The sequence below is a fragment of the Palaemon carinicauda genome, chromosome 35 (assembly GCF_036898095.1).
Source record: "Palaemon carinicauda isolate YSFRI2023 chromosome 35, ASM3689809v2, whole genome shotgun sequence".
NCBI lineage: Eukaryota > Metazoa > Arthropoda > Malacostraca > Decapoda > Palaemonidae > Palaemon > Palaemon carinicauda.
Window position 1 is genome coordinate 40,520,975 of NC_090759.1, and position 15,563 is coordinate 40,536,537.

At 43.3% G+C, this 15,563-nt stretch overlaps 1 protein-coding gene across 1 annotated transcript in view; it reads left to right on the forward strand.

Moving 5' to 3' along the window:
* LOC137627246 (poly(A)-specific ribonuclease PARN-like) overlaps positions 1 to 15,563 on the forward strand; it is a 506,907-nt gene that overhangs the window by 49,952 nt on the left and 441,392 nt on the right. The window contains exon 2 of the mRNA XM_068358327.1: positions 11,686 to 11,815. Within this exon, the coding sequence (XP_068214428.1) occupies positions 11,686 to 11,815 (130 nt within the window). The remainder of the gene's footprint in view (positions 1 to 11,685; positions 11,816 to 15,563) is intronic.

Genomic DNA, 15,563 nt, shown 5'->3' on the forward strand with positions numbered 1-15,563 from the left:
TATCTGAGGAATTCCTCAGCATCAGTCAACCAGGCAGTATAACGTCTTCTGTGGTTGGTGCATGGGAAAGTGTGTCTCTCCACTCGATACTCCTATTCCAGCAATAGCGGAATCCTCGAGTATATGCAAGAGGAAAAGATCCCCCTTTTCAATTTCAACAGGTAAAGACGATCACTCAACCTTGAGGCTCGCCTTCAAACTGAAAGGAAGGGACATCGTCTCATTGCTAGATCTATCCTAACTCATACGTACTTACAACTGGCCTTTTCCCAGTCGGAATTGAGACCTTCCTCTCGGAACATGGTTCAAGTTCTCCGGTCTCTAAGGAGATCTCCTTATGTTCCACTTCACCAGGCAACAATCTTTAACCTGGCTTAGAAGACAGTGTTCTTACACACTTTGACAGCAGCCATATGAGTCAAGGAACTTCATGATCTCTCTTTCGACATCGCCCATTAATGAGAAGGGTGAAAGGCAGCGTTCAGTTTCGTTCCCGAGTATGTTGCCAGACACAGTCTCCAGAGGTGACGGATCCTATGCAAGTCTCACTCGGTAACTGACGATCCAGATCATCTGTTACTGTACCCAGGGTAAGGTACGAGGCTCTTCCTTAAGAGAACGGCAACAGCCCACCCAGGTCCCTTCTCTTGTCATCAGCACTGGGAGAGACTAAAGGAGGATCACCAAAACATCATCTCTGCTGGATTCACAGTCACCAATTATGCCCTAAATCTAGATCCTCACCCAACATGTCGACTCACGATGTCAGGGGCATAGCTATGCCCCTGGCCCTTCTAAGCAGATTACTCTGTAACGCAGGTCTTACAAGAAAGGGTGTGAATGCTCCAGGTGACTTTCACAACCTTTCTTCTGCAAGACGTGACCCACAGGAACTCGATACGATCTCTATCAGTCCTTTGGTGGCTGCACAACAGCTGGTTGTATACCTTAAGCTCCTTATTGGACAAGTAGCAGAAGGTTGAGGGCACTGTTACCCAGTTTTATTTTGCGGGAATGAAAAGATTTGATTGGCTCTTATTCTTTTCTTCATCCTCCCTTCTATTAGGGAAAGCAGCATCCTGGGTTCTCTGCATAAGCTGACCTCAAACCACTGTAGGTAAACCATGCTCACTTGTGTACCTAGTAATAAGCTAATACTGTTGCGTCCCCATACTCTGGCGAGGTGGTATTGGGAAAGTCTTGGTTACAACAGTTTTTCCTACAAAAAGACTCGGATTAACATTACCTAGACAGTCACACTTCTAAATATCTCAACACACAGCTTGCTTTGGCCGCGGACCTTGCATAGCAAGAGTGTAGCGAGGCCCAGGGACTCCATATTTTGAGTACTAACATACTCGGATAAGGAGCCCCCGGATAAAGCCAAAAGTCAGATTACCAGGGACGTCCATCCTTCCTAATGGGTGAGTCACCCCTAAATAAATAGCGTAGATTTGTATTCCAGTTACGGAACAAATGACAAATTTGTAGATAACTTATATTTTTCCCAACGATACAAACCTTAGCTATTTATACAAACTTGGCCGCCAACCCTATCCCCTTTGAAATTCTACCTCCAAGCAAAGTGAGCTAAATCAACAGCGTGGGAGTGGGAGTGGTAGCAAGCTACCCCCCTACCCCCGCTAACTAGCAGTGTGGGTAGTTAACCCTCGCTAAATTTTAATGGCTCGTCATTTCAGCTTCGCAGAAGGTAATACCCCTAAATAAATTGGTAAGGTTTGTATCGTTAGGAAAAATACAAATTATCTACGAATTTGTCATTTTATCAAAGTCTGTTCGGCAAGGAGAAGGCATACGTTCAAACAAGCAGTTAGTCCACAAAACCTCCTGGGTATGTTCTGCTATTAGGACTTTCTCCTACATTCTGGGATGCCGTCATCTAGCTGGTTTTCACGAAAAGGTTTACCCTAGTATCAGTGGTTCGTCAGGATCAGCTTTGTTCTCCAAAGACTTTGGTATGACACACTGATCCTAAAAGACTGGGTGGCTGACCCTCGTTTCCACCGAAACTTCTCCCTGAGTTTACCGAGACCGGTGGATTGAAGTAATTCTCGAGAGATACCCTGGCTTCCTTATCGGAGAAAGGTACCCTTGGATATGTTCATCATCGTTTCTGATTTTCTGCAGATCATCGGGTCATAGGAGGAGGATGACAGAAGTCTCTTCCTTCTATGAGGCGCACTTCAAGCCATCAGTAGTTACGTCTCTTAAGTCACCGATTCACTTGGGTTTGTCAAATCCGCTTTGGATTCATTTGAATCCAACCTCTGCTAGGGCAGGGGTAGGATCCCCCCCCCTTTTTTTTTTGCGAGTCTTTATGAGACCCGGGCCTGAGACAGACCCGAGAAGACGGTTGACAAATGCAAATCTCCACCGAGGAGTTTTGGCGGAGTCAACCTCCTCGGCCCTTCCCCGGATTGGATGCTCCCTTCTGATGCATCAAAGAAAAGGGGAGGACCATGCTGTACCACTCAGCCTCCTGGCTTTGGTTCGAGTCCGAACGGTACTGTCTCGTATACCTCCCAGAGGTGAGGCAGCCATCCCATGGACAAGGGGTACCACCCCACTCAAGGAGAACTCAGATTTGAGCTACGGCTCGTTTCTCAGGCAACACCATAGGTTGACCTTTATCTTAATGGGTGGAAAAGAGAGTGCAGCCAAGGGGAATGCCCCTGGGTGCTTGAACTCTCCCTTCCGAGGGAGAATCCCTCCAACCACTGGTCAACAATCCCCCTGCTTGTAGGGAGAACTGCTGACTACGGAAGCAGAGGTTGGTTGTTGTCTTTCCCGTCCATGGAAAAGACTTCCTTCACCTGTTGGTCTCCCCTTCGGAGGATTCCTCCAGTCAAGAGAGGTAGCCTATTCACCTACTCCAATGCTGCGGGAGTAGTCCTTTCACCAGTCACTGGGCAGCAATCTTTCTGCTTCCCGGAAGGATCGGTGACAGCGGCAGCAGACGGTAGTCTCCTTTCCCATCCATGAGAGAAACTTCCTTTTCCTGTTTGGTCTCCCCTCTAGGGTATTCCTGCGGTGGAATTGGATTCATGCGTCTCCCACTATTGTTCTTTGGGAGTAGTTCATCCTCATCTTACCCAGCAGACTCATCACGCCCGTTGACTCATTTGCAACTCCTGATGGAGTTCCTGAGAAAACTCCCTCAGCGACTAACAGCCCCATGTGAACATCTTTCACAAAGCTGTATATTTGCTGTGACTTCACACCTGGAGACTATTCAGCTCCTCTCTTAGAGAGTCCTTTCCGCAACAAGTTGCAATGGGGATGTCTGGATACCTGTGTAGATCTTTGGCTTTGGCCATCCAGGGTAAGTGGACTGTAGTTGGTATCATGGAAGGGGCATCCCTCCCCTTGATGCCACTTTTTCAGCATTGGAGGAGTTTCTCGTTTACCTTCGGGAGGAAAGCTTCTCTTGGTCCAGCAATAAAAGGCCACCACTAGTCCTTCAGCCTCGCCTCATACGGAGGTTCGAGCCTACTGACCCTTAGTCGTAAGTGAAACCTCCTCCACGGGGTATGGTTCGTGTCCTTCGGCCCCCAAAGGGTGCCTCCCACCACCCAAAACTCCAAGCAGCAGATGTTCACCTGACCTCCATGACCGGTCTCCTGCTTGTGCTGGCTTCGACCAAGAGAGTTGGCGAACCCCATAAGCTTCCCTTAACATCTCTCATTCATGGCAACGGACAGGTAATATTCGACCTCTTTTCTGGCAGCTTAGATCCCAGAAGCTGAACCCTTTGGCCTAGGAGTCCTTCGCAGCATGACCAATGATTCCGATAAACGGCTACTATGCCAAAGAGAAGCAGGAGGCCTTACCTCAATGAAACTACAAGACCTCGCCCCCGAGTGTCAGCTCTCTTTATCAGCTCAGGGAAGATCAAGCGACGGATCTCTAAGAACACGTTCTTGTTTAGGATTATCATAGTCATGAATCAAGTATTGAATTCTGATCCTTCTCCTCATTAAAGAGACAGAGAGCTTATAACATTAGGGACAGAGGTATTCCCTAGCCTTTAATAAGACTACTCTGTGACGCAGGTCTTGTCAGTGGGTGTGTAGAAACTTCAAATAACCTTCACTGCCCACTTCCTGTAAGACGTAACCCACAGGAACATGGAGATGTTCTCCATGGATCCTATGGTGGTTACACAATAAAGGGTTTAAAAATCTCAGCCTACTTTATGGGAAAGTAGCAGATGAGGGGCTCTTTCTTCCTTTCATTTCCTACCCTGTGGGGTAATAGCACCTACGGTATCCTGCAAAGCTGACCTACACTGTCTGCAGGTAGAATCATTTCCTTTGTGTAACCTGGTATAGATAAATATACTCGTTACATCCCCATACCCCCTGGCGAGGTGGAATGGGTAACATCCATGGTATCCGCAGAAGAGTCCGATGACTCGGGCAATGCATAGCTGTACCAGTTATAGTGCTAGTATCACAAGCACACAGCTTGCGTAGACTACTGACCGTGCGTTGCACGTATTTACCGAGGTCTAAGGATTCCTACCAGTTACGTGCAGAACACCTACGAAGAAACCCCAGGGTCAAATGCTAATAAGCCAGATTGGTGCAGACTTCCACCCTCCTAAGGATTAAGTCATCCCTATAAATAGTGAGGGTTTGTATTATTAACGGAACAAATGACAAATTTGGAAGTAATTTGTATTTTTCCTACCAAGATTGGCCCGCCAGCATGTGTCCCCCAAGAAGTCCTGCCTGCAAGCAAAGTGGGTTCTCAACCCAGGAGTTTGAGTAAGCTGGGTAGCCAGGTGCCCCCCATCCCCCTCCCGCTGACTACCGGGGGGGGGGGAATAGTTAACCCTCGCTAAAAGTCTTATGGCTTGTCTTTCAACATTGCCAAAAGTAATATCCCTATACTGTAAATAACTCCAGGTTTGTATTGTAAGGAAAAATACAAATTACTTTCAAATTTGTCATTTTAAACATTTAAACTTACCCTCTGGTTATATATAATAGCTTTATTCTTTCTGACCAGCAGAAAATTCAAAACTCGCGCCCATCGCATCTATATGCCAGGTATACACTAGCGCCACCATGGAGCTAGGCCGAACTATCCCTCCTAGTCTCAGATTTCTTTCTGCCGCCATATTGGCAAGAGCTTTGGAAATTCACTCGCCGTTTATCAGGAATTAACAGTGTTCTTGGTGATGTACAATTGTCTTGGTTTTGACTTTCGCATTTATTGGACAAGCTTATGGATTCTCTTGGATATCTACTGATTTGAATTAATTTGAATTAATTTTGACCCTTGCTTGATTTGATCTCTCTATTTACATTTTCAAAATGGCTGACCCCTCCCCTTTATATAGGAAGTGCATTAAAGAGTGTAAAACTCGGCTTCCAGAAGCCTCTGTGGATCCCCATACAATTTGCATTAAATGTCGGGGTAAAATATGTAATTTTGAGGATAGATGTCAAGAGTGTTTTGAATTATCCGAGAGTCAATGGTTAGCTTATGATCGTTACTCTCGTAAATTGGAAAGGGATAGAATTAGATGTAGTTCCTCTCGGTCAAGGGATGTATCATTTTCAAATATCATTGAACCTAATTCCCCGATAGTGGTAGATCCTGAACCTAATCCTATTCAATCTGAACCAACAATGAAAGATATGATGACAGCGATCCAGGCTCTTGGTTCGAGAGTGGAATCGCTAGCAGCGGACAGAGACCAAATTTTGTCCGAGGTTAATCTGCTCAAAAGTGGTAATATTATTAGTGATGTTAATGTGTTCAGTGATGTGGAGGGTGCGTCAGCGCGTTCTTGTCGTTCACCTAGCCTTAGACCTCTTGCAAGCTCCCGGACCCATGGGAGAAGTAAAGTCAATCAGCGAAAGGGAAAGAGAGGCTTCATCAAGCGCGCAGACGTACCTTCGAGCGTTCCTGTTGAATCTATTTCTCAGATCGCTCCCCCTTACCATGGGAAAGGTGAGGTTAGTTTTTTATCCTCATCCTCGGATGAGACTAAAAGAGGAAAAGGCTGGCGTCAAGCTTTCAGACCCCTTAAAAGAAAGGCGGATGAAAGTGCGCAATATCTCGATCCTCACCGCAAAGGCCTGGTTGCAGTCATTAGGACTCGCCAGAGCGCTTTCAGCTGCATACTCAATGCTCTCCGCCTAAGCGGTCTAACAAAACGTCAGATATTGACAGAATGATTCAGACTGAATCAGAAATTATTCCTGAGTCTGAGGTTACGGTGCATGCACCACCGCTTCCATCGGACTGGATTCAATCTCCCGCTTATGAGGAGCGTTATGAGAGCGACGAAGAGCGAGAATTCGCCATGGAAGTTTCGACTCCTGTTTCGCAAACGAGGTCGCACAGGCGACCTAAGAAGGATCCTAAGTGGTCTATGCTGCTTGATATGAAACAACAACTTTCTACTTTCGTGCATTCTTATCAGCCCGCAGTCGACAAAGCGTTGGTTCGTCTCGATTCCGATCGTGACGCGATGTCGCACAGGCGGCCTACCTTTACATGCGATGTTGATCGGGGTGATAGAATTGCCGCTTTTAAGTCTGCTAATAGTCTTGCAGTACCTATTTCTGTTTAAAGTAAACGTCAAGCAAATGAGCGTGACGTCGGGAGTCATCATTCTAAGCTCGACGAAAAGCGCCATGCAGCTGAGCGCGAACTCACGCGTCAGGCGCCTGAACGTGACGCGCCGCGCCTAGTAAAGCGTGACTTAAAGCAAAGAGACCGTGACGTCTCCTGTCAAGCGGACCATGACGCCAAACGTCAGTCTATTTCAATTCAGCATGGGCACGAACGTAACGCCAAGTGCAACCTTAGTGAGCGCCAAGCAAGTAAACAAGCTGAGCCACTTGATCGCGCGCATCCCGCGCCTGATGCCCACGTGCGCGAGCGACGCTTTTCAGAACTAGAAGCGATTATTCCTGCTGCTATTATTTCTGAAGAGGATTTTGATGATCATTCATCCTTGGATGAACCTTTGGACATTGCCTCTGAGGATGAAGGAAATAAAACAACACAACATTCTGTTGATTTCAGGAAAATTATGCTGATTTTTCAGAATTATTTCCTGACAATTTTACTCCTTTAGCTCCTTACTCCCCTCCATCGGAGTTTACAGTTGGTTTATCTTCAAAAACATCAAGGTTCACTAAAATGGTTCTCTCATGCTCTTCTAAGAGAGCATTAAAATTAATGGAGAACTGGATGCAGTCTAAGAGAGTTGTAGGAAAGACAAACTTCTCTTTTCCACCAGCCAAGTTAGCTTCCAAGTCCAGTATTTGGTATGAAACAGGAGGCGTCTTAGGTTTGGGAGTTCCTGCCTCTGCTAAGGGTGACTTCTCAAGTTTGGTGGACTTTTCTTGACGCTTTGCTAAGAGGAGAACAAAGATCTTCTGGTCCATAACTGAATTCGACCATCTTCTTAAAGGCATATATAGAGCTTTTGAGGTTTTCAATTTTCTTGACTGGTCTCTGGGTACCTTGGGAAAGAAAGTCGCTGCTCTAAAGGACCCTGAGACTCCCAATCTTATTCATATTATGTCCTGCATGGACAAAGCTGTAAGAGACGGTTCAAATGAATTGGCAGCCTTATTCACAGCAGGGGTGGTCAAGAAGCTAGAGACCATGTGCTCTTTTCTCTCTGTGGGGGTCACTCCGTTTCAGAGGTCAGAGTTGCTCTATGCTCCTCTTTCTCCTTCTCTTTTCCCTCAGGAACTGGTAAAGGAGGTAGTTTCTGCCCTCACTCAAAAGGCTACTCATGATCTGGTCGCTAAGTCGGCAAGGAAGGTCCTTCCAACATCCTTTTCTACTTGTGGGTTCAAGGATAATTCTACATTTCCGCAAACGACAAAGTTTTTTCGAGGAAAAACAGTCGGCAGAAGCAGCTTCAGACCTGATAGTAGAAGGACCAGAGCAAGAAGAGGTTCTAGGTCAGGCAGGAGCAGAGTCTGACTGCCTGTACCTTTAGACAGCAGTGGGGGCCAGGCTGCGGAAATTTTGGCAGACCTGGGAGGAAAAGGGAGCAGACCCATGGTCTGTCCAAGTTTTAAAGAAGGGCTACAAAATCTCTTTCATCTCAAAACCCCCGTTAATTTCAAACCCGGTGGATCTTTCTCCCAAATACAAGGAAGAAGTAAAGAGGCAGGCCATGCAACTCCAAATGTCCCTCTTGCTGGAGAAGGAGGCGATAGAGAGGGTGAAGGACTGAGAATCACCAGGCTTCTACAACAGGCTGTTCCTGGTTCCCAAGAGCTCGGGAGAATGGAGGCCAGTCCTGGACGGAAGTGCCCTCAACAACTATGTCCAAAAGACGAAATTTACAATGGAATCCCAAAGGTCAGTTCTTGCGGCAGTAAGGAAAGGCGACTGGATGGTCTCATTAGACCTCCAGGATGCCTATTTTCATGTTCCAATTCACCCAAGTTGCAATTGTTATCTAAGGTTTGTCTACAGGAAGGAAGTATTCCAATTCTGGGCCCTATGCTTCGGCCTTACTACCGCCCCTCTGATATTCACAAAGATCATGATTAATGTGGCAAGCATGCTCCACTCAAGAGGCATCAAGGCCTCCCTGTATTTGGACGATTGGCTACTAAGAGCCTCACCATTCAATCGCTGTCTGGAGGATTTGCGTCTAACAATGAGCCTGGCAAAGAAGTTAGGACTGCTGGTAAATGTAGAGAAGTCTCAATTGATCCCTTCACAGAAGATTCTTTATTTGAGGATGGAGATTCACAGTCAGACTTTTCAGGTTTTTCCATCACCCGAAAGGATTCAGTCAGCTCTCCTAAGGCTTCGTGCCTTTTTAAAGAAGGAGCTTTGTTCAGTGAGGGAGTGGATGAGTCTCCTGGGAACCCTCTCCTCACTGAAACAATTCGTGTGTCTGGGGAAGTTGAATTTACGACCCCTTCAGTTCCATCTCAATTGTCATTGGAACAAAGAGAACAGTCTAGACAAAGAGAGCATTCCTCTTATGGAACAGATAACAGAGTGCCCGTGTTGGTGGAACAACTTAAACAGACTCCAGGAGGGTCTCTCTTTGGAACAGAAGAGCCAAGACCTAGTGTTGTTTTCCGACGCCTCGGACTTGGAGTGGGGAGCAACACTGGAAAAGTCAGAAATTTCGGGTCTGTGGACAAATCAATAACTAAGTCTCCACATCAACCAGAAGGAACTGTTGGCAGTCCTATTAGCTCTCAAGGGGTTCGAGAATCTAGTACGAAACAAAGTTATCCAAATCAATGCGGACAATACCACAGCTTTGGCATACATAGCGAAGCAAGGGGGAACGCATTTCAGGCCTCTTTACGAGTTATCAAAAATGCTTCTCATTTGGGCACATCAAAGAAATATTTCCCTATTAACAAGATTCATTCAAGGGGAAAGGAATGTGAGGGCAGACAGCCTCAGCAGGAGGAACCAAGTTCTCCCCACAGAGTGGACACTGCATTTAGAGGTATGCAAGAAACTTTGGCGATTATAGGGTCGTCCCCTGATGGATCTATTCGCAACCTCAAAGAACAAAAGACTAGAGAATTACTGCTCCCCAGTTCCAGATCTCGAAGCGTCACACATAGACGCGTTCCTGATGGACTGGTCACATTTAGATCTGTATGCCTTTCCACCTTTCAAAGTGCTGCACAAAGTTCTGTAAAAGTTTGTGTCTCACAAGGGAACCAGATTGACGTTGATAGCCCCATTCTGGATGTCAAGAGGCTGGTTCACAGAGGTACTGGAATGGATGGTGGACGTCCCAAGAAGCTTGCCATTGAGAATAGATCTTCTCAGACAACCACACTTGGCAAGAAACCATCTAAATCTCCCAACTCTACATCTGACTGCCTTCAGACTATCGAAAAACTTGCAAGATCTTGAGGATTTTCAAAGGAGGCAGCCAAGGCTATTGCTAGAGCAAGGAGAACTTCAATTATCAGAGTGTACCAATCCAAGTGGGAAGTTTTTAGAGCATGGTGTTAAATGAACTCAGTTTCTTCTTCCAGTACTTCTATAGCTCAAATTGCCGATTTCTATTTAGAACTTAGAAGAAAGAACAATTTCTCCTTCTCCTACCATTAAGGGATATAGGAGTATGTTAGCAACCGTCTTTAGGCATAGACAATTAGACCTCTCGAATAACAAGGACCTTCAGGATCTGCTTAGATCCTTTGAAACCTCTAAAAAATGTCAACAAGATTCACCAGCCTGGAATTTGGACGTAGTTTTAAAATTTCTTATGAGTGACAGATTTGAACCCCTGAGCTCTGCTTCTTTTAAAGATTTGACTCTAAAGACTCTATTTTTAGTAAGCCTAGCAACAGCTAAAAGGGTCAGTCAGGTTCATGCTTTTAGTAAAAACGTTGGTTTTAGAAACGGGAAAGCTATATACTCCCTGCAGCTTAATTTTCTAGCCAAAAACAAACGTCCTTCTCACCCTTGGCCAAAATCTTTCGAAATGGCTAATCTCTCTGATTTGGTGGGTGACGAAATAGAGAAGGTTCTTTGTCCTGTTAGAGCATTAAGAGTATATTTAGACAGGACTAAAAGTTTAAGAGGCAGTTCAGACACTCTTTGGTGTGCTGTAAAAAAGCCTTCTTTGCCTATGTCAAAAAAACGCCTTATCATATTTTATAAGAATTTTAATTAAAGATGCTCACGCACAGTTAAAAGTTAAAACTCATGAAGTTGGAGTAGTGGCAAGTTCTGTAGCCTTTAAACAAAATCGTTCTCTGCAAAGTATAATGGATACAACGTTTTGGAGAAGTAAATCTGTATTCGCATCACATTATTTAAAACGTGTTCAGACTCCTTATGAGGACTACTACACTTTGGGACCATTCGTAGCAGCGAATGCAGTAGTAGGTGAAGGATCTACCACTACACTCCCTTAAATCCCTAGTACCCTTTTCCCCTCTTGGAACTTGTATATATTTTCAGGATTGGAGGAGATTGTTAGACAATCTTCCGCAATCTTTGATTGAGTCAGGTAGTCAATTGTTCCTTGAGAGTTCCCGGAACAAGGGTATTGGTAGAGGTCCTGTCAGCATTAGGTTATTCACCGTTTGACAGCTCCTAGAGTTCTTCAGCCCACTGGGTGGGTCGCTAGTTCTCAAGGACAGCAGACTTATGATTGCAGAGAGCCATTGAAGTCAGCGTCCTAAATAGGTACGAACCCTTAAGCTAAGGTTTTTTGTTTCATAAACTCTTAAGTGAAATTCCATTAATCTTGCTGTCTCTGACCCGCCACCAAGGGTGTCAATCAGATATTATATATAACCAGCAGGTAAGTTTAAATGTTTAAAAGTGATATTTTCATAATAGAATAAATTTTTGAACATACTTACCCGCTGGTTATACAGTATAACTTAAAATCCCCCCCCCCCTTCCTCCCCTCTAGAGACCTATGGGCATGAAAAAATCTGAGACTAGGAGGGATAGTTCGGCCTAGCTCCATGGTAGCGCTAGTGTATACCTGGCATATAGATGGGATGGGCGCGAGTTTTGAATTTTCTGCCGGTCAGAAAGAATAAAGCTATTATATATAACCAGCGGGTAAGTATGTTCAAAAATTTATTTTATTATGAAAATATAATTTTTGAGAGATATAACGTACAGTAGTTCTGGGTTGTGTGCTATATTCTTGTGATATTTTTACAGATTTCAAGACAATCTTGCCAAAAGTGGTGGATGCAATTGAAGGGTGCGACTTTGTTGCCATTGATGGTGAATTTACAGGATTAAGAACAGTGCACAATAATTTAAATGAGCTGGACACTGTGGAAGAGAGGTGGGTGATTAAAGTTTATGATTCAAGTTTTATGTAGCAAAATATCTGTATGAAAGTCTTAAGTGTTTGATGATTGATGGATGTGATATATGTTTTCAAAGTCTTCACCCAGTAAACGACTGATGAACATAATATGCGTCCCCAAATAGACGTTTATTCTTATGTGGATACAAACTTCCGAGTCATTTAAATGGGTTACTCCTATTCTCGTTTTCTAAGACCAGACAATCAAAAGAAAAAGGGATTGATTGCATCATGATACGATTGCTAGGCAACTCCAGTGCGTGGCGGTGCGGTGCGCCATCGCATGACACACCACAACATTTCTAGTCGTTGCATTAAGAGGAATTATCCCTTCCTCTCTCTACAATCTAGACATCCATACAATATCCACTATGCATACCCTTTCAATGTTTATTGCATGTGCCTTTGGTGTTTCTTTTATTATTCACTGTCACTTGCGTTACTATCATTATGTGCGAGTTATGAGTGAGTGCAGTTATGGCTAATAAGCCTAATATCATGCTTTCATGCTCCTGCCGTGATGGGCATGATCTCTGTAGCACTTTCATGGGTCGGGTAGATGTTGGTCCGCATCCCATTTGCCCCTCTTGCCCTGGCAAAAGATGTTCAATGAAATCACCATGTGAGTACTGTAGGGAGTGGCTGTCTTCCCAGTGGGAGAGATATCGTTCTCGTTGCAAAAAATGAACTAGGAGAGATCACTCTCCTTCTTTGTCTTCTTCCAGCAATGGTAAGAAAGGAAAGCTGGTTTGTGGTGAAAGTTGTCCCCCAACCTGGTCTTTTGTGTTACGAACCCGCTGAAGTTCCAGTCTTGGATGACGACGGCCATAATTTTGTAGTTTTATCACCCAGTGTTGATAATGTGTAGTATGAGCTTGAGCCGATATTTGTAGCGGATCCGTTGGTTATGGCCGCTGCACTACCTGAACTAGATCAGATCTCGGTTCCATCAGTCCCTGGTTATCCTATTCTAGGTAGTAGTTTGGTCAGGGCACACACCATCTGTTTAGATACTACTGCTAGATAGTTATTGGATCCTTTGATTGGCCAGACAGTACAGTGGTACAGTGAACCCTCGCTACTTCGCGGTTCGACCATCGCGGATTCACCACTTCGCGGATTTTTTCCATAACCCATATATATACAGTAATATATATATATATATATATATGTATGCATGTATTTATGTATATATGTAGGTATGTATATGTGTATACATATAAATATATATATATATATATATACACACACACATATATATATATATATATATATCTAAAGTAGGAAGATGTGATGTAGTTCTAAGGGAAAAGTATGGGAAATATGTCTGGGTAATAAGCAAAGCTCTACCTCCAGTTTGTTTCTACATTATGATCAGAGATAAATGTAACAAAACATTGGTTGCCATTTTTATCGTGCTTTTTAGCATGTTTAGGAAATGCATGATATAAAATCACCTTTAATATTTGTGCCTGTTTTAGTTTAGGGTACTGTAGTACATGCTTTAAGTGTTCTGTACATTAAAGGGTAGTTTGTTAACAGTACTACGTACAAGGGAAGGTTTTAAAAGTCTGAATATACATGTTGAATAAATAGGTAAATATGGTGTCACTACTTCGCGGATTTTCACCTATCGCGGCCGCGACTGGAACCTATCTACCGCGATAAACGAGGGTTCACTGTACCTCTACATACGAATTTAATTCGTTCCACAACCGACTTCGGGTGTAGAAAATGTTCGGATGTAGAAACGAATTTTCCCATAAGAATACATGGTAATTCATTTAATTCGTTCCTCAGCCTAAAAACCCATAATAAATCCTTAATAAATGGCTACACATAATTACACATAACAATAACATACCTGCATAATATGAAAGAAGCATGTAAAAAAGATAATTATAAAGAAATAATAAATAAAAAATGTGTTTTATTGCCACTTTACCTTAGAGACAGGCCAACGCAGGTGTAGGATTTGCTACGCCAGGAGGAGACGGACGATCGGCGAGAAGGTAGACATAGTGTTAACATGTTCTTTAAATAAATACTCTATCTCTCTCTCTCTCTCTCCTTACTGTTAGTGTTAGAGACGTCTATTAATTTTTTCTGAGAGAGAGAGAGAGAGAGAGAGAGAGAGAGAGAGAGAGAGAGAGAGAGAGAGAGAGAGAGAGAGATTAAACAAAAATGAGAGATTAAACAAAAATGTGTTGTGTACATATGATTTTTGACAGCGTTAACGAGTTGAAAGACAGTTAAATGTAACTAAAAAAAACAATATCAGCGAATCTGAATTCCTTTATTAACTAAAACAAATATTGATACAAACACACTCGTGTGCGTATGCGCAAACACACACACACGCACGAGAAGACACGATCGGCGAGGAGGTAGAGATGGTGACTGCGATAACATACCGTAACTTACACTATGGAAATTTTAATCTAGCTTAGCTTATTTATTATTTTTTTTATTTCTATATTTCATATTTTTTACATTTTTTTTCTTTTGATTTTTTTATTTTCATCACTTTCAGTGACGAGTTACGGTATGTTATCGCAGTCACCATCTCTACCTCCTCCCCGACCGTCTCTCTTACTGCGTAGTAATTCTTGCACCTGTGTGTGTGTTTGTGCATACGCACACGAGTGTTTGTATCAATATTTGTTTTAGTTAATAAAGGAATTCAGATTAGCTGTTATTACTTTCTTAGTTACATTTAATTGTTTTTCAACTTGTTGACGCTGTTAAAAATCATGTGTACTCTAAACACATTTTTGTTTAATCTCTCTCTCTCTCTCTCTCTCTCTCTCTCGGAAAAAAAATAATAGACGTATCTAACACTATAACAGCGAAGAAGAACGAGAGAGAGAGAGAGAGAGAGAGAGAGAGAGAGAGAGAGAGATTTTATTTAAAGAACATGTTAATGCTATGTTTAGAGAGAAACAGAAAAAGAGAGAAGTCTTATTTAAAAGAGCTTGTTAATGCTATCTTGGTTTTCTTTGCTTCACTTTTTTCTTTCTTTCTGTTCATCACGCTGGCCCTTCTCACAAATGATCGTTGCCAACAGTCTCTTTGTCCTTTATCCCTATCAACAAAAGGCGTTCTATCTCTTCCAGGGTATTGCTACGGTGTCTTGTAATAATGGTGATCCCCTTCGATGGTTATTTGCTTTAATGGCTGCCTTCAGCTTGATGATCCTCAAGATCATAGGCCTATTCCGGCCATATTGTTTAGCCATACAGTATCACTCACATGCACACTGCTCTCATTTTTTTCTATAATTTCTTGCTTCAATTCTAATGAAAGAATTGCCTTTTTCCTGTACTGAAACTTAGCTTCTTAGGCACCATGATTATAGGTAAAATCAAAAAGTAAATGTGAGAAAAGGAAGAAAATAAGCACTGTTAATAACAGACCAAACATAGGACAACAACACGATACACACAAGAACAGAGAACTGAGCACTCGACGCTCAATGGCGTAATGTTTACTTCGTATATTGGAGCAACACTTCGGATGTCGAGACAGAAATTTGGTCGAATTTTACTTCGTGTGTTGGAAAATTCATATGTTGGGACATTCGTATGTAGAGGTACCTGTAATACATTGGATCCCTCTGTCCGGTTACGGCTCATTTTTTCTTTGCCTACACATACACCTAATAGTCTGACCTTTACTTTACTTGTTTTAGTCTTTCCCTATGCACCTGACAACACTGAATTTA